At 42.5% G+C, this 25,758-nt stretch overlaps 1 protein-coding gene across 1 annotated transcript in view; it reads right to left on the bottom strand.

Annotated features, from left to right (window-relative positions):
- The window catches only part of LOC137908205 (astrotactin-2-like), a 181,574-nt gene extending 163,908 nt beyond the window's left edge, over positions 1-17,666 (bottom strand). The window contains exon 1 of the mRNA XM_068752575.1: positions 17,309-17,666. Coding sequence (XP_068608676.1) covers positions 17,309-17,666 — 358 coding nt within the window. The remainder of the gene's footprint in view (positions 1-17,308) is intronic.
- Positions 17,667-25,758: the final 8,092 nt, after the last annotated feature.

Raw genomic sequence — 25,758 nt, 5'->3', positions numbered from 1 at the left:
ATGGTTGTCATTAGCTAGGATTACCTAGCAATAGCTGGCATTAGCTACCCATTAGGCTTCTTTCAGCCATGTGCCAGATTAAAACTCAGAAAAATACAATGTGGTGAAATATTAGTCCATGTCGTACAGACAACCTCATCAGCATCTGAATACACACTCGTATCCTGAAGTAATCTTATCAGTGTTTCGCGTAAGGATACAAAAAGGTTTGTGTAATGCAATTTGAAATGTGAAGCTGATGCACACAAGAATAATCCATTACCGTTGACAAAGGTACATTTATAATCGTAATGCCCACCTAATTGACTAGTGACCGGTCTTTTTCTTTTTTCTCATGGTCACACTGGAATCATCTTTTATTCAGGCCTCCGCCGCAGAAGGCGGTATCACATGACCATAACGGACGACCGCTGTCAGACGTCATTAGCCATCAGCTCTGTTTCGTTTAGCCAGCAGACACACTGCAGGGGAAGACACAAACACCAGACGCACAAAGCCCACAGAATAAATGCGTGGATAACTACTCTTGCGTACCGCTGTATAAAAGCCAACAACCAGGAGCCTCAGCGGGAACTTGGAAAAGTTATCCCGATAACTACTTTTTGTGACAAGTCCCAGTTGTCTGCAGACATAAAACACACACACACACACTTCATCTTATCCCAGAAAATGGCACAGATTCGTTTTCCCCATCTCCGTCATAAATGCCTCCAAGGCACGCCTTCGGAAATACAGCTCAATGTAAGGAGAATGTGTGTCGGAAAGTATATCCTGCAGCGGTAAAAAACATCCTTAGATATAGTTCACTATTTAATATCTGAACAGCATTTATCAGGACTAGGGGTGTATATTACTGTGTTTAATGTATTTGTATTTACGTACATACAGAAATCAATATATTTGCAATATAGTATGACAAACTATAATACCATGTTATTAAACTAATATCATGTTCCGTCCTTTGCATTTCTAGTGCATGAGTAAGACTGATTACACAACGCATCTGCTGCTACATCCCGTCTTTAAGGAGACGTTGACCACTCGGATTATCCTCCCTTTGGCTTCAGCGATATTTTGGCTGCTATCCACTCCTTCTGTTCTGCACTCTACTTTTTCCGCCTCCAAGATTCCTCCATATGGGAAGAAAACATTTTCATTCAGTTGATACCTCCGAATGATCCGGACTTAAATCCACACCAACCACAGCCCCCCCCCCAGCGGAGCAAAATTCCTGGATTCCATGCGACCTATGCCAACCGTGATCAATCAAACATACCTTGTTTTCTGAAAGGCTTAAGGCAGATTCAGCTCATTGACTGAATGACTCTTCAAAGCAAGTTGTGTATACACACCAAACTGCACACAAGGCTAAACTGCCTCTTTGACAGCAGCGTAGGTAATCAATGTGTACGTCAACTCGTGTCCACAAGCAGAAGGAAGCTCGTTCACTGCAATGCCTTTATTCCCCGTTACGTATCCTGCGGCACAACAGAAGCTGTACATGGAGCGCCATTTGTTTCCTAACAAAGAACAAATACTTCATAAGATATTCACGTTGTGGTTTTCACACGCCAATCCCCAAACAAATCTCTACAAAGCATATGTCTACAATTAAGAAATCATAATGCTTCCTGCTGTTAACGTGCCAAGCTACTGCAGAATCAAGAGCGGCTCTAGGGCTGCACGGAGCGGGCAAAAGAAAATGATTAAAGATGCATTTGCGTTAATAGACGCTCAGTGTTAAGACACACCACATGGTGAAGGTCTCCGTTATTAGATAATATATCTATTGAGCTATTTTACAGTGAAATTAGACGGTAAGTATTGTTTAGATGACAGAACATGAGAGCAGAAGCTTTTGATGCAGGAGCTGAATCCACTGCATCAGCTGTGACGCCGAAACAACAAGAAACCTCCATCCGAACACAAACAAATCAGAAAGTACACCAAGCAAATTCTGAGAAATCATTGTTTAAATTACATAGATGTTAGGCGAAACATGCAGATGAATAGCTATGATTTTCACTCCATCCCATCCTCTTAAGCAATGTGGGAAAGATAGAAAAAGCTTGCCTCTAACAACTAAATCCCCTAAAGCAGGGGTGTCGACTCATTTTCTCCAAGGGCCACATTATCATTATGTTTGCCCTCCAAAGGCCAAATGTAAACCATAACACAGTAAAAATGTAACTAAATGTAATGTCATTTAATGTAAAATAAATGTAACTACTCCTTAACATGCTGTTAAATAATTATTTATTTTTATTTAATTATTTAATTACAATAAAATATTCAGTTTTGATGTCACTTTTTTAAAAGGTTGTAACTTAAAATGTGTTAGAGATAAAGCCATACTGTAAATGAGAAAAATCATAAGTATGAACCAAAGTTTGTGATGGGAATAAACACATCTAATAATGTGGAAAATTTCCATTCAAATGCAATCATCACGCAGGAACAAAGATGATCGGTACAAAATCAAAGCAAATCCAAAAAGCAATCAGCTTGTCTTGTCATGGACATGCGCAAACCAAGACAACCAACCGAAGTGGGCAAGATAAAGAACATTCCCCGAGTAAATACCGTGGAAAAGACATCACTTTCAGGATCAGCACTGGACAGCTCCATATGTATGGCTACATATGGTGATTTTATGAGAACTTAACATGGGTTGTGCTGGGTTACCACACTCTGGAAGACACACAGAAATGACCCCAGTTTGTACAATCTCAGAAGCAACGATAGGAATTGAAATTCCATTTTCATTTGATTCTGCATTGTGGCGTTGCTGCTAAGGGAAACCCGAATTGTTCCGTCAAAAGTGCTGACTTTCAGCCATTTCTGTTTTTTTATTCATCTGAGCAAGGAGAGTCACATCTGTAGCTAGCCTTGTGGAAGACTCATACGTACGTTACGTATAACAAGTACATCGGCAGGGAGGCAGATGGGCAGTTAGGTCATCCAATCATTTCATGAGGGGCAAATATGAGTTTTAGGGCGATTGACAACTTCCCCTGCTGTTATCCTTAAACTCACCGGTTTGAAACGAGCCTCAAGTTGCTAAATTCATCTCTTTTGAAAAGTCACTTGACGTGTACAGGGCCTGAAGAACACAGAAGAAGCTTCTCACAGAGCCAGAACCGCCTCCACCACAGTGGGATACGACAGTTCTGATTGAGAAAGGATGTCTCAGCGGCGCAGAGAATTAAACCCGTGGATAGAATCGTCTAAATAAATTGGACTTTGTATTGCCAGCGGTCATTAAAAATACTAAAGGGGTGTTGGCATCATTTTGTAGCACTAGCATTCTCATTATTGTCATATTTGAAAAGAAGCCAGGATGTTTTCAACCCGCAACTGTTCCAACAAAAGGAGAGTCCCTGAAGGATCTCTTTATAAACCTTGAGCCGTATTAACATGCGCTCCTCTGGGAGGCATTCACATCTCAGGGGGAGAAAGCAAAGGGAGTCATACAGATAGACAGTTTTTTTCAGCCTTTGTTTGAATATCATCAATCATTTTCTTTTTTTGAAAATGCTGATTGTTCCAGAATAAAGACTTGGGCTCCCAAAAGCCATACAAATAGAAAAAGAACAAAAAAACAATGTGCAGCGTGTCACAACTTGGAAAAGGTCACCACTCAAGACGACTAAATTATGAAGTAAAAGGAAAGTTCTTACATACACAAACCCCACCATTACAAAATGTACTGTGGATGCAGTAGAAGTCCGTGATCGTTGCTTTAACCAATGAATGACAAGAAAAAGGCTTAAAGACAAATAATCATGTACAAATACATTTGTACTTGATTGTAAATTAATCCATTCATCCATTTTCCTTCTGTTTATCCATGGTCGAGTTTCGGGTGCGTCCAGACTTTCTTCTACCCCAGGAATACTTTTGAGCTAACAATTGAGGGATCCCAAAGGCAATCCCAGACCGGGATTAAGAATGTAATCCGAGGACAGAGCTCTGGGCCCTAACCCCAGGGCATCCTCCAAGTGGGACATGCCCGAAAAGCTACCAAAGCAAGATGCCCTATAGAGGCATCCGAAACATATGCATGAACAATCTCAACTGGGGGGGGGGGGGCAACTTCACCACCCAGAGCTCACGACCACAAGTGAGGAATGAAGTTCTATTGGTAAATCCAGAACTTTCCTTCTAAATCCACCCCCCCTTCAATCAATATTAACTGATTAATGATCATATGGCCTCAGCTGACATCATTACTGTATCCTACAATCTCATCACGGTGGCAAATGGTGACATTTCTTTGGATCTATCTATCCACCTATTTAAAGAAAACAAGGAGGCGGCACTTCACTGAACAGAAAATCGCTACGACGACAGTAACGCGAGGCTTGCCAGTTAAATTGACTTCTTCATGTTCAGAGGAGAGCAAATCAAATGTATTGACAGATAATAACTCAACAAATCAAGCACTTAAAATAACCGCACTGATTTCATTAATGTTTTAACCACACAGATGCGTAAGGTTTGCAAAAGTATTTTCCAAAATCGCAGCAATGAGAATTGAAGAGAAACCCCACCTCATATTTTCACAAGTTCCCAGTATTCCCGACTGAAGCCTGGATATTCCCCTTCCAGTTCTGCAGGCTCATTTAGTTCCAGTTATCTGTTTACAGGCCAAAAAGGTGGCCATAAAATGCCATGACTGTGACATTTGACTTTCACAGCTTGTTAAAGTGGCCAATCCCATACTCACGGAGAAGTGTCCATAAAGCCACACGACACATCATTAGGAATCTCTCCGACCTTAGCAGAGATGCGGCTGCACGGCTAATCAAAGCGGCTTCTGCCACTCACGCAGGCTGAAGGCCACACCCACAGTGTAAGCATGGACCTGCTATATTTGGCACCATGGCCTGCTGATCATTTGAAAGAAAGCGTAATGGGTGTTCTTTGTGATATATGAACCATTTAAGATGCCAAACTTAACTGCAAAACCAATAAATGTCCTCTGTTTGCAAGATTTAATTTATTTCAGCAAACATCAAATTTTTCACTTGCTATTTGTCTCGTTTATAGCTCATCATAACCGTCTATGATTTAAATACAGTGAAATTCAGACTCTGCGCTTCCTTATTTAGTCTGGGAAGCATCATTGCAAAAAATAAAATAAAAATAAAAAATACATAAATGCAAAAAAATTGTTTAACCTTTAGTAAACTAAGAATCCCATTCAAATCTATTGAACCAACATCATTGAGTGGTCAAAGGGAGCTATGGTTTTCATGGAGACACCAGAAAAGCCAGCACTCACGTTGTAATTTGCTTTAGAAGGGAAAAACATTGGCTCAAACTCAATTAGGTTAAGGAGAAGAAAGCCAGCCTGCAAGCAGCCATCATCCATTAGGAGACTGTAATAATGGCATATAAATGCAATTAATATGACTGATGAGTGGCAACATCCCGACAATCATCTGCCTACTTCATCATAATAGTCTGTCTGGAAAATCCCATTCGATCCGTGGATGCAACAGTGAACGAGCTGAGAACTAAATCTTTCCACCGGTTGTCAGAAAGGTTATTATTGTATGGACTGCTTTAAAAGTATTTAACAAGGTATAAATATATATACCATATAAAACATAATTAAGGCATAGATTATCCGAAGTGTCTGGAATTTAATCTGAAAAATACTCAAATTGTTTCATATTAAAACTCTTTCAATGCCATCGACGTCCATCTAAACCCAAACATTCACTGCCAACCCTGACATTGAATTCTGCCTCTCTTCAACGGCCAATAACTCCAGATCAAAAAATGGTAGGAACACACTGTTTTGTCCTGATGAAAGAAGAGACTTTAATCAGGACACTTTGGAAGGTTCGGTGTTTGCATAGTCACAGTACAAAATATTCTGTGGGGCTTGAACAATAGGGCAAAATGAGCAAAAACTGGGGCACTCAGCATATAGCTGAGCTGAAAATGGCTGGCACTGAAAGAGTTAAACTTTTTCCACTTTAGCTTTAGATGGATCGTAGTTACGGAAGGCATCCTTGACTTTATGTTCACTTCAGCATGTCTATTTTCTAGTTTTATTATGCATTTCATGCCATACATACACATTCATTATATGCAAATTGGTTAATTTCTTGACACGATAGTTTTCAAAAAGACTTCGTGTGAATTCTGAGATTATTATATAGATTGGCCTCCAGATACTCGAATAAAATTGAGTATTTGTACAAATACTGGCGTAATACTTCAACACTTTCTGACAGGATCAACAAATCTCTGATAATGTAGCTGTACATTTAAAAATTATTCAACTAAGGACCTTGTCTGAGATACTCAAAAAGGTTTTGCACCAGCTTGTCCAGAGATATTTTATATTATACACATCAAAATGCTGGTGTGTGTGTGTGTGTGTGTGTGTACTACAAAGTTGGCAGAGCTGGAGATAACAAAATCCATCTGCACGGGCATATTCGAATCTTCACTTCTGCTCACGGGGCAAATTCCCGTCTGCCATAGTTAGTGGCCTAACTAAGTGTTGAGTGCCATTTTGAATGGACCCATTAATTCTGTTTGTTGAGCTGTCTCATTACTGAGTTAATAGTGCATTCGTCCTGATTGCGGTCACGTTACGGAACGGTGATCACATTGGTGGACTAGTGGGAGGAGTGCACGGCACACACACACAATGTGGGAGGATCCGTCGTCGTCGAAATGTCTATGTTCACGAAGTAATCCTGGAGAGGAAGTCATCTTCAGTGTTTAGGATGTTTGAAATGGTTTGGCTAGAGTATGCTTATCTAAAGTCTGGGATGTGTATAACTCCAATCATGTGTAAATACATTTAGATTTATACAGTCAGTAATAACACATTGCATTTTGAGAACGTGGCCCTCCCCTCGCACAAAACGTCACATCCTCTTATGCTTTGCTCAGATCATTTGATCTCATTGATACTCAATGTGTCTGAAACAGTTTAATAAACTGCTGCGTTGCAAAAGAAATGAGAATTTACAAGGTTGTAACTTCAGTTACCTTCGCCTGCGTTGGTTTGGTTCGTCTGTCTGTCTGTTTCCCCATGTACCGGTAACTCAAAAAGGTTCTAAACTGGTCTTGATTAAATTTTCAGGAAATGTTGGGAATCTGACCGGGAACAGTTGATTACATTTTGGTGATGATCCACAAGAGATCCTGGATTTTAGATCATTTTGAAATGTTCGGTAACATTGCAGTCAATGGAGCTTCAACATTTGTTCCCCAATATCTCGGTTGATTACCTTTGATGGAGGCTCTTTCAAAAAATCAGATCTTGTAAAATATGCATTCAAGTCACTCACCAAAAATCACAGTCATAAAGGGATCTGATATGCACTATCTGGCAAAATGTCTTCTGGGTCTGATCCAGAATGAATCTGGGAATGCATCGTCATATTTACTCAAGTCTACTTCTTTGCTAAACTCTTTTTTCACCCATTTAAAAAAAAATACTAATAATGGAAAAATAATAAACTTTATAGGAGGACCCTCACGCGAATCGTCCATATTTTGGATTGAAGCTACCTTAAGGCCTCCACTGGCCTCGCTGTCTTTCTCCCTTGGTGCCTGATTTATTTATTTCTAAGAATTGAAATTAACATTAAAATCACTTGTGTAACTGGTGTTTTTCCTGTTTGCCTCTGAATGTGTAATCCTGTGAAACAGATGGGAGGAGATATGTCTACATGCCTATTTGTGTAAACCACCAACACTTGTCATAACACCATTGGCTCCATGCATGACTGCTTAACTTAAATAGTATTAGTGTAGCTTTCTAATCAAATCAGCTTTAATTTAACACAGCGCTAAAATCATCTCACTTCTCACACTAAAAAGACAACGATGACCTACCTCTCGATACGCATGAAGACCCCACACATAAACTATGAATCCAACCCAAAAAATAAAGGGCTGCAAATCCACACGCATCTATTTCTTACCTTGACAATGCTCTTAACCAGGTCTGAAAATACATCAACAACCAGTAAACCCAGGAGAGCATGCAATACTGTGTTACACTTCCAAGGGTAGTCGCTGCAAGATCAGAGCAAATCCAGAGCCGGACAAAAGACCTGAACATGCACACAGTGAAATGTGCCTGTACAAAAGGGAGGTGGATGCAGCCGTGACATACCAATGAGCCTCTTCTGGATAAGCACACCGCGTGGAAAGCGTTTAGCTTTCCACCCGAAGCTTAGCAGAAGCGCGCAGCTGTCCTTAAACCACCTCAGTGCACTTCCGCTGATGCTGCACGACAAGAAGATTGAGTATATCTTCTTCTCATAAAAAAAAAAAAAACACATAAATGGAAGGTGTCGAGTTTGAAATCAGTGACACAACATGCAATCTTCATCAATTCAAACTCCTCACAGGCACCAGTCCTTCATTTTGTACAATGGCTGCACAAAATGTCTTCATCAGCTCTGCAGAGACCAGATAAAATAAACACTTTCAGAACTGCAAATAGATTTCAAGAAGATGCAATTAAAAAGGCACCCTGCTAACCAAACACTTATGAAAGGTTGTGGTTTTGAGAATTCTGCATGCGAATGTGGGTGTAACGAACAGGCATTTCTTTCATTACATTTCTTTCCACAACAAGATAAACAACAAGGGCGTATCATAAGTTGATCTGTGCAGCTTTTGTGTAATGCACATTGTTAAGTTGCATCTTACAGACAGCCAACAATAAAGTAACAACGACTGGGGAAACTTGGAGCAGGTGCAGATAAAGCAAACTCCACCGGGGACTTGGACAGATTTGCATATGGACCATTAAAAAAAAAGGTGGGAATGAAACCATCAGTCTTGGGGGAGATTAATGGTCCACATTCTTGATCTGAAAGGAAATCTAAGCGATTGCTCAGCCTCCAGGGAATGCAAATAGGTCCAAACACGCCACCATAGATAAAAGGTTTAGAATCTTCTCTAAGAATTGTGCGGATATGATGATAGCGAGCTCTGCAGAACTGGCACATTTCCAAGGTGCAGCGCAAATTCCGGTGGGAATCAAATTTTATGGGTCTGAAAAATCATTGTGACCAGCTTACTTGAAGAACGGCTCTCAATTTTTCCTCTTTGAAACACGCACACGCTGCTTGTCATGTTGGTAAGATGAGACCATTATGGGATCCCAGTAATTACATTAACTAGGACTATTACACCGCCATGCTGATAATGAAATAATCCACACATTACTGTCACCATAAACACAAGTCGCATCCTCCTGCACGTACTACAAGTCTTCAGATAGAAGGAAAGGGGAAAGAAAAAAAACACAAAGAATTGCATTGAATCCTCTTGAAATATGGAGCATAATGTTCTGCTGGCGGGAGAAAAGAAAACAGGAGACAAGCTCAGAATGAAAGCAAAGCCTGGCGAACAACATCTCGTGCATGAAAGATTCAAGGACAAGAGAGGGAGCGAGCCAAATGTGAGGGAAATGCAGGATGAGCTCTCATCCCGCATGTGATCGGGTATTCCAACCTTTCAACCAGTTGGAGGACATTTACAGGCTGTTAGGTGTGAGTGAATTTCAGCGAGGCAGGTGCAGAGTGAGCCATTCATTTCACTGACAAGTGCGATGCTGACACTCACTTCTTACTCCTCACTGGTATTAATTATAGCTTGTAGCGACGTGATAGTGTTATTTTTTTATGCAGATTGCAATTGGATGCATCCACCCGTGCACTCGCTCAAAGAATAAATAGAATTAAAATCAAATGGCTTTCCTTGAGAACGTTCATAAAATCAAAATCAACCAACCAAAATAATTTCTAATCTACAATGGCCAATAAAAGAAGTACTAACATCTGCAGCCATTATTCCTTTTAATCCAGACGGACTACACGGCTGGTATTTTCAATAGCTGGAGAAAATAGATTTCTAACAGGAAAAGGCTGACAGATCTTTTGATTAGACCAAATAAATTATGCATGGACGTTTCACAAAATCAATCGATCACAGCTGCAAAACAATTCCCGCAGCTACGATGGCGACTCCATCCGATGCGAGCGGCGCCACCATTTGTCAAAAGTTCCAGAATGTCTCCACGTGTGTGTGTCTGTGTGTGTGTGTGTGTGTCATCCAAGGAGGCAGAAAGAAGTGTGAACGTGACTGGCTGAGTATCTTGCAGGTAGGTATGCAGGATTTCCATTAAGTCTTGCAAGATAAGTTAGAGCTTGCACACAAGAAACAGGATGCCTCAGGCAAAGGAAATTCCACCTGCTCTCCTGCACCCCGACAACTCTCACATGAGGATGAAATTATTTTTGAGCAATACTGCAGCTTCCAAGCATTAATTCAAAATAGGAGTGCAAATCTCCTCAGGGAGCAAACAATGTCCATCCCATACACACAAAAAGAAAATAACTCTGGTGCCAGAGCCTTTTTTTCTCGGCTCATGTTTCATGCAGTTTAGGCAGGAGCCCGAGGGTCCAGTACTCCGCTAGCATGTTTATTCAGAACTTGCCATACAGGACAAAACCTTCTACAACAAGCTGAGACTGTTCACCTCCATGCCATGGCTTCGTCTTTGGATGCCTACCTGCGCGCAGAGCAAAGGGAGGTGGTTTTAATGAAAATCTTTAAAAAAAAAAAAGCAGAGGGCTGCACGGTGGCGCAGTGGGTGGCGCTGTTGCCTCATAGTAAGAAGGTCACAGGTTCAAATCCGACTTGGGTGCCTTTCCATGAGGAGTTTGAATGTTCTCCCGGCTCCGGCAAATCCCAAATGAATGAGAAAGCAGAAATTAAGGCAGGCAGGGATCAGCATCCATCCATCCATCCATCGTGTTGTCGATGAGACGATCGCTGCTCTGCTTTGCCGGTTACAGGAGTGGCTGGAGCCTATCCCAGCTGGGGTACACCCCGTACATGTCGCCAGCGCATCGTGGGGCAGGGATCAACCCGTCAGCTGAATATTTGAGTTAAATACCAATACAGTGAATTTGATAATAAACAACCTAATCCCAGTGAATGGTCCGTGTTTATCTTGGAGAGCTGCAACAATCACTGTCTGATTGATTTATCTGCCTAATGTCATTCTGTCAGTGCGCCAGCACGAAAGAGAAGTCGGAGGCAGAAATCTGAAATTCCGACCATTTCCTACTTTTTTTTTATTTCATTTCAGACTTAAATAAATATATATATATATATATATCATTAAAACAGAAAGCAAACCCTCCCTGTTAAAACAGCCGTCTGAAACGGCCCCATGTGGGGATCTGCTCTCAGAATAATATGTCAGGCTAGTACGCTTGAGTATTGATCTGCCCAAATTTTATAGCAACAGAAGAAGAAAAGAAATGTCCCATTCTGATAGAAGCAGTCGAGTGCAAATATTTTCAAGTCAGATTTCTGGATTTACCATGAGCTGAAGAAAACCAATCAAATCACGCTAGACTAGTAAGAGCAACGTTGTCAATTCCTTTTCAACACAAACCAGGCAGAGATATTATCTGCTAAAACCCAGTAACGGGTTATTTTAAATTAATCCACTTAAAAACCTCATGGAAACCTTGAGTTCACCCTTTCAAAGTTGGATTCAATGCCACATCTTTATCCAATTACCGGTAGTCTTTAATGGAAATCCCCCCCCCCCTTGTTTCCTGTCCTTTCAATCGAATTGGAGCTTTATCTGCTCCTCTTGAAACTCAATGAAAGCTTTATTCTCATCAAATAATGCACAAATTTCAGGTTGACTAAACTTTCAATATGTCAAGAAATCAGGCTTGGTTTTAAACATATTCGTGCTCGCTGACGGATTTATCCCAAGCTCTCAGGTAATAAATATATATATTTAAATATATATATTTATTACCAAGGCAAAAACATTAGTTTTTCTCACATCAGGCCTTCTATTATGTGTATGTGTATGTGTGTGGGGGGGGGGGGGGGGGCACACTTCAGAAGAGCCCCAGGTGCAAGAAGACCAACTAAATGGAATTGCTTTTATAAGTCAGTGTCACATTATGCATTCATGGCACAGAGTTGAAAGCCCCTCTACAGTATACAAGCACGAAGTTTAGGAATCTTTTGGGAACCGGTTTGCAACGTGTTCTCCGAGCATACGAACAATCCACGCTGCACTTTTGATATTAGTCCAGCCTTGCATATGAAAGTAAGCCGTCTCGGACTTTCAAAAGGAGGCACAAGCATCAAACACGTCGACTTTAAAGACGCAAAAGAAAGCCAGGCAGACGGACAGCAGCACATCACTGCCGAAATTCTTCTGGGCAGCAGAAAGCCACAATCAAAGTCGCCGCGTAAAACAGCTTAAGCTGCCTCAAAGTTTTGAACTCTAATATCTAAATAAACAGTTCCTTGGATTCTCACTGAACCCCGTCCCGTTTGTTTGTTTTTTTTAAAATCTAACTGAGGCTGGAACCAGAAGCCGTTCCCACGACATGCATGCGATTAATCTACGACGGCACAGATTTCTTGCTATCAGACGCACCCACTGCATTTCATTGTGCGTCAGCAACGACGTGTACAACGAGACAGCCTAATTTGTGTGATACACATGTAAACAGAGCCCGCGGCCCATGTTTATGTATAAGGAAGGATAAACTCTTTATCAGGAACAATTCTTCGTTTATCCCACTGCAGCAAATCTCCCCCCAACAGATTGCATTACATTTCGCCTTTCCCTCATTTGACCAACATTATCTTTTATCCTCTTTATCAATTAACTCTTTGAGTGCCGTTCACATCTGAAGACGTTATTTGAAACCCAAACATTCACTGCAACCCTGACGAAGGACGGTGGCAGCAATAGTGAAACAAAGCAAACATCAGGCCAAACGAGCACGACTGGTCGCTGTCAGAGAATAATGGCTTCGTACGACAAGTTAGATTCTGAAAAATATATATATATATATATATATATATATAGCGGCCGGAAAAAATTAACTAATAAATATGAAGAACGATAAATAGACCATTTGATGGCCTTCACAGGCTCCACTTATCCCATTCTTAACAGTGTTCTAAATAAATAATGATGGGACAATGAAATGCTATGTTACCTTTTAAACTGTCTTACACCTCCACCTTAACTCCAGCCAGCCATGGAATAACTCCGCTTCTCCCCTTCTGACCTCTTCATGGCTTGTCCTGCAGAGCTCAGCTGAACTCTTGACAAGAGATTACAATGCGTGTTGACGCGCTGTGTTTGCAGGGGAACCGAGCGCTCCAGTGCAGCCATTCTTTCCACCACCCCCCCCCCCACTTCTACCACTGTTGCTTTTAATCTCCCATCTCTGAGCGAGAAGGGTTTGCAGTAAACTCCTGCTTGGAAGCATACATCAGAGACATGCGAGATGAAACGGCTGGTTGACATGCTCTGTATTCAATACGTGTCAAAACAAAATGTTAAAAAGCAGTGGCAGAGGTGGGGTTTAAAAAGACAGGCCACTATTTGGATAGAAACGATTGAGGGCAGGGAGACGCTTGAATGTTTCTTAAGTTATGCGACTTGAGGTTTTCAACAAGATGAACTAATGAGGAGTTTTTGTCGCTGATCGATCGAACTTCCACGCAGTCCAACAACTACCCCTGAAAAGAGCGAGTAAAATGAGCCGGTTTGATAAAGCATGGCACGGGAATTACTGCTGTCGTACAAGCAATACATTTTGCGCACGGTGCAATAAAACTGCACAAAAAAAATAAAAATAAACATGAATACTCTGTTTTCAAAATGAAATGGTGGTGCAACAGTAGCGCGTCGTGGTGCAACACCAGTCGAGAGAACGCCCTGAAGCTGGAAACTTAAATTAACTGTGACTCTCAGGCTCTCCCCCCCCCCCCCCCCGACAGGTTAGATGACTTTAAAATACATCCACATGGAAATATGCATTATCTATATACTGAAACAGAATTATAGTGTTTGAAAGATTCTTTCATAATAAAATAAAGCATAAATACCCCCCCCACACACACACACACACACACACACGCACACACACATTCACACTGCTGTCAAACCAGGTCGTAAAGTGCGACTCGGCAGCCAGCTCACGGTGCGACTTAAACCTCGTCTGCAGGAAGAATCATCCAGCAGATGTTTCTGTTCCTTAGCCGAGCTGTTTTTACGGGGATCTGTGCTAAAACCCAGCATGCGGTTTGGAGTTTTCTTTCTTCTTGTGCTCAGGAATTGGATTGGAACTGCACTATTTGTTGTTGGGAGTAAAATAAAACAGACTCTTTAAATGATTGAGATCTGAAACTGTGACACGATCTCTTCACACAAACACAAACACACGCTTTCAGACACAGCAATAGTACTGTCCTTCCTTTATTTAACACACAAAATTAAATATGAATGTAGAGTGTTTGGTTTCAAGGAGCTTTTTTTATTATTAATTAGGATTCATTAGACGAGACCGACTGGAGCCCCTTTTCATGTAACAGTGTCAAATCAGCTTTAGAAAAGAAAAAAAAAAATAGAACGATTATGTTGATATCACCATGTTGCAATGTCAGTTGTCCAGGAATATCATCCAAACCTACACGAGTAAGGATTGTGCGGTTGTTAAATGCATGCAGCACACGTCTCAGTGTTTCCGCATTTGTTTATTTGCTTTAAAAATAAAAAATAAAAAGAAGGAAACAGCTTTGAAAACAAAACAGGAGGAAGAAGAAGGGCAAAGAGCCATGCATATTTCCTCTGCATTGCCCTTTCTGCTCATCCATTCGCCATGACGCTTGAGGTAATAAATCAAAGGGGAGCAGGCAGGCCACAGTTGGAAGGGGACTTAATGTCCTTTCCCCACCAACCTTAACCGCTGACGTTGTTGCGTCAGAACATCCGACATCTGACGGAACCAACGAAACAGAAGCGTTCAGCGCGTTCGGATTGGCATTTTGGCAAATGAGATCTCGACAGTTGCGTTTTCAAAACAGCCAGCCAAGGTGAAACGAGGCTGCTTCTCTGCACATCGGCCCGAACGCAGCAGGCTGTAAACACTGACTGATCGGGCGCTTTGCAGGACTTGTTAAAGCCAAAACAGCAAACAGCGCAGAAAAGGAAGGAGCCCGTTAACCTGTTCCTCAAACAAAAAGGGCGCTAATGTCATTTCAAACGAGGGGAGGCCAAAGACGTCCTCTGCCACGCAAAGGCAAGAAAGAGCGAGCGGGTGTCTCTAACGTAATGAGACGCCAGCGACAGCCTTCGATACGCTTACGCCCTGAACCCGCGAGGAAAGGTCAGATTCAATTTCAATCTTTCATCTTCCCTGAGGCAACAGAAATTAAAAGAACAAAATGGCGTGTCAGTGGTCGGTTACACACAGTCTGCAAACGATACACTCCTATATGATGTTTACAGGTATTAAAAGATTAAATCAAATTTTAAAAAAAAGGCAGAAATAAAATCGATGCTCATGCTTGAGCCCGCGTCGTATTTGTGATCAACCGTATCTGGCGAGGCTCTAATGACATCCTGCAGAGTCAGGATTCTCCATCTTTACACGGGGGGGGTCATGATGAGGTTGGAAATTCACAGAGTGAAATTCAATTTGTTCGGGGTTTTTTTTTTTTTTATACACGATGCCCGATTACGGCGTTTCATTTTACAAGCAGGATTCTGACACTACGCATCTGTCAAGAGAGAAGTCTGATAAGGACGGCGCAGAGGCGATTATGGAATAAGAGGAAAACACAGTTTACTTCTACCCTGAACTGGTGCCAGCATTCTAACCCAATGGCGGTCAAGTATTTTGGATTACGCGCTTGCTTTCTGGGCCACATTTAGTCCTGCTTGTAGTTGGTTACACACGGGCTGAAAAATGAACACGCCGCTGGACTATTTCTGAACAGAATTCAGATTTCACGTGGCAAACTTCAGTTCCACAGACGCCACGGTTCATGGCGGACGCATCTGCTTGCCCGTTTCCTTTTACAATGCGATCAACGGCCTGGGCGAACAGACACATTCGCATTTAGACTGAGCCGGTTTTCCTCCTCCTCTTCCTCCCTCCACCATCCACTGGAAGGGTGAAGCAGCACATTTTGCTTGCTGGCTGTCTGTGAGGACAGAGAGGCCTTTCTCACCAGTCAACAGCTGTCCTTAAGGAGAATAGAAAGTGATTTACTCGCGTAAAAAAAAAAAGTTTGCCTGCTCGGTTGAGGAGACCTTCTTCTTCCCACTAAGAATAAAACGTGAGACCGAGAGCATAAAGAAATAGAAAAGGCGATGGTGAGAACCAAGGACTGAACAACCTGAAGTAATGACATGGACTGTCTTCACTGACCTCCATGGAGAGTTGATGCATGTTTGCATTTCTCCATTAAGCCGGTTTTCTTTCATACCGGGCCGATGTAGTCGCCCTGATCAGGTTGGGAAGTGGGAAAGCATAAAGCATTTTGCAATTACGGTTCACCTTGGGCGGCTTATTGCATTTAGCAAACATTACTTTTGTGGCGTGCACACACACGCACACACACACACACACACACACCTAACAACAGACAGTAATGGGAACAAATGCTCTGCTAACACGCCACGGGACAAATAAAAGAACATCCATTTTTCATGTGACTCTGTGGCACATGTGGAAAATATGGAGAAATGCAAGGCAAGCAAGTTCCCTGCGTGCGTAGTCGGCTTTTCTCACGAAGCACGCATCTTTAGGAGGCGGGCCCGTGACGGAAATACTTCCACAACATTGTTTCCTGTGTGATCAGCGATGCCTTTGACAAGAACACTTAAAATGCAATGACTTTTGCAGGGAACTTCCGATGACCTGACATTGACAAAGTTAATAATAAAAAATAAAAAAAAGTGTACAGCAGGTTCCCTAAAAACCTGCCATTGCCAAAATTAAGAGGGGGGGGGGGGATTACCAGCACTGCATGTGTGCTGTGAATGATGTGCTTAAATCGGAATAAAATACCAATTTCATGCACATTTGCAGGGCCAAATTGCGTTCTTTGATAGGGGAGCCGTACTTAGGGTGTGCATGAAATGCCAAGTCATAATCACATTTAACCACAGACTGGGGGGGGGGGGGATTCTACTTTGTGGTACTTTGTATTCCTCTGAGAGAGTGAGAAGGAATCAGATTCCGGATTAACCGGGATTAAGGAGTGCGTCATGCTGCTTTGACAGCATGACAGATAAAATAAATAAATAAAAATCCCGATCGGAACGGGACAGGTGCGTGAACGGCGGGGAGGAAACACAATTAGCATCTCAGGGTGAAAGAATCTCTGGAGCCTGGATGTGCGCGCAAATGCGCAGCTGGTTTATCAGCGTGGCGCGGAGCCGCGGTGCCGGCGCAGTTCTTACCGAGCGTAAAGTACGGGAGCGCTGTGTTGTCCAGATCATCCAGAACCGAGATGCGTCCAGGTAGGTCGGTTCTAACGAATAACAGGAGTCGGGATTCCCCCCCTCCTCCTCCACCTCCTCCTCCTCCTGCTCCACCTGCTCCACCTCTCCCGACCACGTTCCCCGACGCTCCTCCGGTGAAACTGAACTCGTTCTCCCGGAGCACCGGCAGGGTAGAAACGGTTACCGTTTTCACCTCGCACGGCGTGTCCCCGTTGCTCTCGTTCCCCCGCTCGTCGTCGGGCCACGCAGACCAGGTTTCTGTCAACAGCAGCCCCACGAGAAGGACGCGGAGGTGCAGCAGCGCCATCCTCGCCATCCCGCCTCCGTCTGCGCGGTTCCCTCACTTTGTGCGTGGCTCGTACGCGTGTCCGTCCTCTAATAGTACAGAGGAGGAGGAGAGGAGAGAAGAGGAGTCACGTCCTCCAGGAGGCGGCAGCACAGGTGTAGCAGGGCGGGGGGGGGGGGGGGGATTACGCGTCGCCTAAACATGTGCAACCACGTGTTTGTGTTGTTTTCTTAGGGGTCGGGGGGGGGGTCGTTTGTCAGTGAAGTTTTAAAATGATTCTTTCACTTTTTAATTGTGGATATTCTGTTATTTAAAATAGAACCTGGACTGTCCGGAGCTCACGCAGGTGATGAATGAGGCATTCGTTTCATGTAACGGACGCAGAATAATGATTTAATTATCATCATATCGAAATGGCTCTTCTAGTCTAACTGAACTCCGTGTTTTCTGCAGGGTTTACGATCCGCTGCACTGATGCTGACATCAATGGAGGCTGCAGCTGCAGCATCCGGAGCAGTAACGAGTCACAGTAACACACAGGGAGGCTGCCGTCTGTGAATCTGGGCTATACAAATACAATTGGATTGATTGATTGATTGATTGCGTCACAGCCCCAGCTGTGACTGGTTTGTCTTGACTCCTCCCCTTTGCATCTGTTTCCAGGTGAAAGAGGCGGGGCCCAGTGGTGGATTTCTTGGCACACCTGATGTTCATCATCTCTGATCCGACTCGTTCCCTCCGTTTTTTCCTGTGACTCACTGCTGTCTCCTCTTCCCTCCAGTGTATCCTGCCCCCCTCCCCCCCCCCTGTTGCCGCCCTGCCTGTGCTCACCGGATCCTGCATCTTGTGTACTATCCCTCCGTTTGGACTCCTGTTGCTTCTTCCGGCACCATTATCTCACTCTCTCTCTCTCTCTCTCTCTCTCTGCCCTCATTCCCCTTGTTGTCTCCATTTACTCCTGTGCTCTTGTCTTTGTGGCCTGCTCAGGGGTCCCACTACTCCACTGGTGACAGATTGATCTCGCTCCCAACCTTGATGACAGCACATCTGGTTTTATTTTTCTTCTATCTCCTTTTGAGCCAATGTGTTAAGTGTAAATTCTGGGACATTGCCTGCATTTCATAAGTAAAGACGTGTTCAGATTGTCGTGAGTTAAAGTGCTCTGCCAATGTCTTTGGCAGAGCACTCACCTCCTGTCACCTCATCCTTATCCAAATAGTTTCGTTACGTTATTAAGTTCACCACCTCAACTAAATGTTCAGTTCAAATTACATCCCATCCAACCCAAAACGTATCACCACAAATGAAAGATGTAGTTTAAAAAAAAATAGGTACAAAGCATAAAAAGCTTAACTGAAGTAATTCCTCAATCAATCAGACTGTTCCAAAAACACACATCTGGGTCAGAGAGCTCAGCATGGAGCTGGTGGAGGGGAACCTGACATAATTATCTACGGGTCAGCACAAGTTCTTGTTGTAGCTTTTCATGTCTGTGTAATTTCCAGGGGCAAATCAAACAAATATCTTCAGTCAGAATAATATAGAAAACAAGAAGCGATTTAAAAAGGCATGTCATTATTCTCATGTACCTTCCTTCCTATTATGTGTCTTTTAATTTATTGTTCTTTTGCAGCATCAATGGAGTAATTTATTTTTAGATTTATTGGTATTGTTACATGTCAGTGATTTATGTACTAAGGACTTTCAACAGAAACAAGACCGCAAGGGCTTTTTTTTAATGCTCCTCTTAGACAGGATGTTTGACTGCACTTGTACTGTAATAAATACTACTGTACTGTACTAACATTCTATCCAGTAAATGTATTCCTCATCATCATTGCCTAAACATCACATTAAATTTGAATATTTCATTCCTTTTGCCACGACTGAATTTAACTTTTGAGGACAAGGGAAACAACAGAGCCCTGACATGAGCTTTGCTCCTACCTTGTGTCCTAGTCCATATATTTATATAATAACTAAGTACATGAGCTGTAAAAGAAAAGAAAGAAAGAAAATGTGTGTTTGAAGTATCTGTCATCTGCTTTAGCTGAACTTGCTTTGAATTAATATGGAAAAAGGGCCGTCCATTCTTTCTGTCTCTCTCCAAGGTGCTGAAATATTCAGGAACACTCCTTTCTCACTGTTTGCCTCCAGACTGGTGAAGCGTTCAGTCGCTCATTCAGCGTTCAGAGTGTTTCCCAGTTCCTACGTTCGTAGTCGTGAGTATTTAGGTCCACGGCCATGGGTTCTCCGGCCAGCATAACTTTTCACAGATCATGAGTGCGACCCATTGGTAACGCAAGATCGAAACACCCTATCCAGTTTTCATGAATGCGAATGCAACAGGGAGTAGAAAGGGTTCCTGTACACAAACCTTTTGCGTTGGCCCTCAGGGAAGCAGCCTAATCCCATCGACACCCTCAGCCTCCCGTTTGAAGGACGCTCGCCCTAATCACGCCGTGAAGTGGCAGTCAGGCCCTTTCAGATTAATGTATCCCATAATGCATCACAGTCTCCTGCACCAGTGTACAAACACAACTCTTAATTAATTTGAGTTAATTAAGTGCCACAAACACAAATGAGCTGAGGTCAGCATGACGGGGCGATATTGGCAGGAGCGTTTTAATGATTTGTTTTTCATAAAAGAAGATCATGATGATGAATTATTATTATTCTAAATCTAAGAGTTTCCCACAAACCCTAGAGTTATAGGAATTTAATATAAAGCTGAAAAGTCTATTTACCCTGCCTCAGAGATTTTAACTTTATTATTGATCTCCTTGTTTTATTCTATGCTCACTGTTCAGATCATTTTCTCTCCCTCTGTGCTCCAGTTCTCCCTGACTACCTGAGCTCATTGTTGCATCTCCCTCTTTACGTTTTGCCTCCGGATTTTTTCCCTTCCCTTCCAGTGTCCATCTTCATACTCTGAGTTTTGATCCAGAGAGCTACTTGTGAAACAGTTTTCCCAAAGTGACCTCGTGTAATGGCTCTGTCACTTTCATTAAAGCTAAATGATGATGCTCGAAAAGGAAAAAAAACATTCACTGCTCTGTATGCTTTGTATTCCCTCCTTTTCTTTGCAATTTTTTCCCATGCATTTTCAAAAGTGGGGAAAGGAGACACAAGGGGGGTCAAAGTAGGAAAAATAACTCACAGCGAATGAAGACAAATGTGAAAAGTATTTGCTTGCAATTTCAAACTCAATCTCTGTATGTTTATATGCTGAAATAAAACTCAATAGAAAAAAACATTGCAAGTTTATTTGATTTATTTCTGTGTATTTGTCGGGGTCGATGCTAAACAGCATCACGAGAAGTAAGATTGAAACAGTGCAGATGATGTGTTCTAAATTAGCCAAGCCTGGTTTGCGACCCAGATCCCTGGTTCAGCTCTATTTGAAAAGCATGTCATCCTTACCGAGAGGGCATTAATGAAGCCTAAAATAATACTAAATAGCTAAACGCGTCTCTCTTTCATTTTTGAATCCCGTCATTTTAAAATATCACCCGGAAAACAAACATTTGCATCCGTATATAACGCCGTTGTTTTTCTCTTTAAATCCCATCTAAGCTTCGTGGCTCTTGTTCCCCCCCCCCCCCCCCCTCGCTTTGATGGCCTAACATCACACAAACCCGTCTGAGTCACCGCCGCATCAATCAGCTCTCCTGTCATTTGCATTTGAGCAACATATCTCCCCGGACCCTTCTGTGTTAAATTGGACATTTGAGTCAGTCTGTCGTGATGATTTCCTGATAGACCAGTCGGGTACCAAGATTAGCTTAAAGGGCAAGTCTGACAAGCTTTCCTGTTGCTCGCTGTGAAAGTGCTGACACCGTGGGGGGGTCCGAAGTGGGTCCACAGAGCGCCTGCCGTGCTTTGCTGATGGGTTTCATGGGAAAGGATTGCTTGATGTTGATGATTTCGGCGAGGTGGAGGATGGCTGGAAGCTTATGCAAGAGTATGGCAGGGGAGACCCATGGTTTGTTATTTCAGATGCATTGCTCAGGAAATTGGTTCAACTTGAGTGCTGTTGTAGTGTCCGACTCGCTGGAAATTGAATTTGATCGACAACAAGCAAACGTGCATCGCAAATAGACAGAGATGGTTAATGAGATTTGTGAGGAATCATAAGTTAAGGCTGTGACCCGTAGCCTCACTGCTTCCCTCAGCGGGACCGGGGGAGTGTTGAATGTCTCTTTCTCTCGAGTTAGTTGTCTTTCAAGTCACTTGGGAGTATACGCTCTCTTTTTCTTCTTCTTCTTCTTACAAAGGCCTTGCCCAGAAGGGATAGTTTGAATTCCCAGACAAGAAAAGTCCATTTGGAATGAGTCAAAAAAAATGACGACTGCTTTTCTGCTCCCTTTGTGAGATGAGACTGGAGATGACTGACTGTACTGTACTGTATATGTTATGCATATGATTTATATAATTAATCTCTTTGCATATATTTCATGCCATGGCTTTAACAGATATGATTGTCGACCTTTTCCTTGGCACAGGCCTGAGATTTCAGTTGTTCGGTCTTTGCTGCCCTCGCTCCTCGGCTAAGATAATATTTTGTGACTCTTTGTTAATTGATTTTTAATTTTTAATTTAATTTTACATTTTCTGGAGACTGCCCCAGTTTTGCAGGTGTAAACAAAGAGCTCCTCAATTAGAAACTGGGTTACACCTGGAGGACAAGCACACAACAGCACACGACGCTTAAGTCACACGGCAAAACAAACCGGTTTAGCAGGTGCCAAGCGGCGTAGAAACATCAAATCTGTTCCCTTCACTTGATCTGGATTGATGTAGCCCGTGTGGGCTTTGACAATGTCCTCTGTTATTCAAAGTGGCTTCTGTCAGCACTGGTAGATTTCATGAGATAAAGACAGATACTGGAAATATTTTATTTATTGATTCAGTCGCAGAACAAAGCTTGACTTGATTTATGAGACGACGAGGGCCCATGAGGTTTTCAAGAGGAACGTTTGTGACATGAAAACGTTCAAAAAGCTCTCAAGGTGGAGAAAGTTTCATGTTTAAAAACTTATCCTCTTCATGACAAGAGTTAAAGTCAAAATATGAAACTATCTCTGCCGCGCTGGAATCACAGGGCCGATTGAGACGTTCTGCCGCTCTTGAGCCGTAATGGTATTCAAGGCCGCATCCCAAATTATCGACAGGTCTGTGGCTTGCTGACAGACTCCAAGTGTTGGGAAATCTACCTCTGGATGACCCTACACCATCCTCATATACTCCTCCATCACCCCCCCAAAGCTGCCAGGTCAGCTGTAACCCGCCGTACCATCGACTCGCTCATCCGTTAGCCCCGCTGACAGACAGGCTAGGTGGGACACGCAGGCAAGGTCAGGAGTACGATCTTCCTCTCATTACTCTGGCCTTGCTCCCTGCCATTACTTTTAGCGCTCCCTCCTCTGTTCACAGCCCCAAATCCATCTGTCACCAGCATTAAGAGCGGTGCAATTTATTTCTCTCGCCCCCCTAGGCATGTTTTATTAGAGCATTTAAGCGGCTGCATCCAGACTCTGCTGTCAGGAGTTGTTCTGAGACTCAACAGAAAATTTAAAATTTATGACATTTTGACATTTTCTATGTAAGAATTTTTTTAGGGTATTCTTTCTTACTTTTCGTTTTTTATTAAAAATAACTAAATGAAAATAAAAGGCAGCTTTGGTTGCTTTGCATTTCTACTTCTTTGAGATTCATGACTTATTTGCTGACTAATTTCACGTTCAACCTGAAACATATTTCAGATTCAGAATATTTTATTTGACCGTTAAGGGGAGTGAAATTGTAAGCAGTTGTACAGCGACTCCAAAAGCACATCCTCATTTCACCACAAACTAATTAGTGCAATCAACAATGGATATCGTATTGCTTCAGCATCCGCCCCATCCTATAGTTTTGCTGTTGATCCTGACCTGCTGTTACAGGATGTGTGGGAAATCATTTTTTTTAATGTTGCAGAAGCGATTACGAGAGCGGTGCTGTATCTCTTTCATCTGGTCATGATGCCCTCAGGTATCTACTCAATGCTCCTGTCTTATCAGACGGCGCCTCGACTTTATCTCCGGCTCCTGACCCTCCAACACTGACTGCAGTAAAATTCACGCTTATTAGATAATTAGATGGAAACGAAACAAAATGAGGGCAACGATAAATAATGCTGAGTCGGGTTGTTTCGTTTTGTGGTTGTTGCATCGCAGTATAAGTGGAACGTGATCGGATATAGTCGCCATTTCTTTGGCTTTTTTGCTTTTACACCCCCCCACCCCCCACCAATTAGATAAGATACCCCAATCTGTTCCTAAGTGCATTCAAAAGCACGACTGTGGTGATTTTCAGATTTATGTATTCACTGTTGTTAATGAGTTTAGTTTCCCTTCCCTCAAATGGATTCATCGAGACGACAGGGCGGTAAGGAAGAGTTTGGCTGCAGGATGGATTTCCATCCTCTTCTCAGGAGCTTTTATGTCAGACGGAATAAACAAGTAAAACATTTGCATTACAAATGTGTGCTCTCAGACAGGGAGAGCAGTCATGCAGAGGAAGATGCTCAAAATGCAAAGGTTGTTACAAAACTGCTCAACAGTCGAGAACAAACTCCAGCAGGAATGTCAGATTTGATTATTACATACAAAAAACCGACATGTACAAATGAATAGAAATAACTGCTAGCATAGAACAGTGGGGCACAAGTGCAGTGTCATCATGAATTACTTCTTAAAAGCAAGCCTTTGAAAAATGAAAATAAAACCGAGTCTGGCAGATGTTCGAGGAAAAGGAGAGCAGCACAGTGCCTTGTTTTTTTTTTTTAAGTGAAGGTTTTGTGTTCTGCTGTTTTTCTTGCCCCTTTTCTTTTCCTCTTCCTCAAAAAAGTGTTTTTCCATTAAATCCACGGACAGCACCATTTGGCTTCAGTTGTCTACAGGCCTGTCCTTCTTTTCCTTAAATTCTCACTTTCTGACAAATCCTGACACACAATCAGAGTTCATGCTCAGTCTGCAGTGATATTTTCCTTAAACCCAGTTTGCATGGAAATCGCAGTTCAGATGATGCTAGTGGTCAGCGAGAGCAGAGAACAGTGCCTCGACACAAAATGAGAGGCTACTGTATGTTAAAGGTTTTTAATATTGCCAATATTGTGCATTTTGTGATGTAAGAACTTTCACAAAATATGAGAAATTCATTTTCAGAAAATTCTTCACTTTAAAATCGATGAACTGAATTAACTGGCAAGGTCAGTGATCAGCTGTAACAGAAACTGTGTGATTTACTAAAGTGGAAGTGTGTTCTCAGCACACACATTATAGCCGGATCAGGAGGGGGCTCCCACGTCCAGCCAGCACTGTTGACTTGTGATAAAACTGTTCACTCTGAGACGCCTCGGCTGAGAAATGTATGAAACTGGACTCTGTGTGCAGAGAATACCAACACCACAAGGAAACGCCATAAAGCCCCACGCATGTTAATCTAGGGAGCACTTCCTTATGCTTTACTCAACTTCAATAGAAATTTCCACCGGCAACAAATCTTGGAACCAGGAAATACTGTTCTTCTTTCTATTGGCACAAACTGCATATGTATGTTTGTGTGTTTGTGTGTATTAGTATATTCATGTATGTATTCAGGAATTACATATTTATACTGCTGCAGGTGCTTGTCCTTGCAACCATAACTGCAGAGAACAGATGAGATGCATTCTAAACAGAAAACTACTTGCAATATAACCACACTTTTCTTTGCCTAAGTGTCTTCAGTCTGGAGATCCTGGTAGCGATCGCTTCGTCTTGCTTGAGTTTTTGGCCAGCTCTTACTGCATCGTTCTTGTTAAAGCTTGCGGCCGTGATTACAAGCAGTTCAGCGGATGTAAGTGTGGCTGACAAAGGCTGAAGGTGAAACACTGACAAAGGAGCTCCTGTAACTTTGTGCTGGTGCAGCAGTGACACATCCCTTATCGTCTAAATGAAATAGAAACCATGAATAACCTCAAACGTGGACAGAATTTGGATTTTACCTTGGAGATTTGTGTATTTGTAGTGAACAATCTGAGACATGTGTTCCCCTGAACTCTTCCTGTACTGTCTCACTCCAGTGTCATAATTATTGA

The sequence above is a fragment of the Brachionichthys hirsutus genome, chromosome 19 (assembly GCF_040956055.1).
Source record: "Brachionichthys hirsutus isolate HB-005 chromosome 19, CSIRO-AGI_Bhir_v1, whole genome shotgun sequence".
NCBI classification, from domain to species: Eukaryota; Metazoa; Chordata; class Actinopteri; order Lophiiformes; family Brachionichthyidae; genus Brachionichthys; species Brachionichthys hirsutus.
Note: the sequence above shows the minus strand (reverse complement) of the source record. Positions and strands in the feature narration are given on the sequence as shown.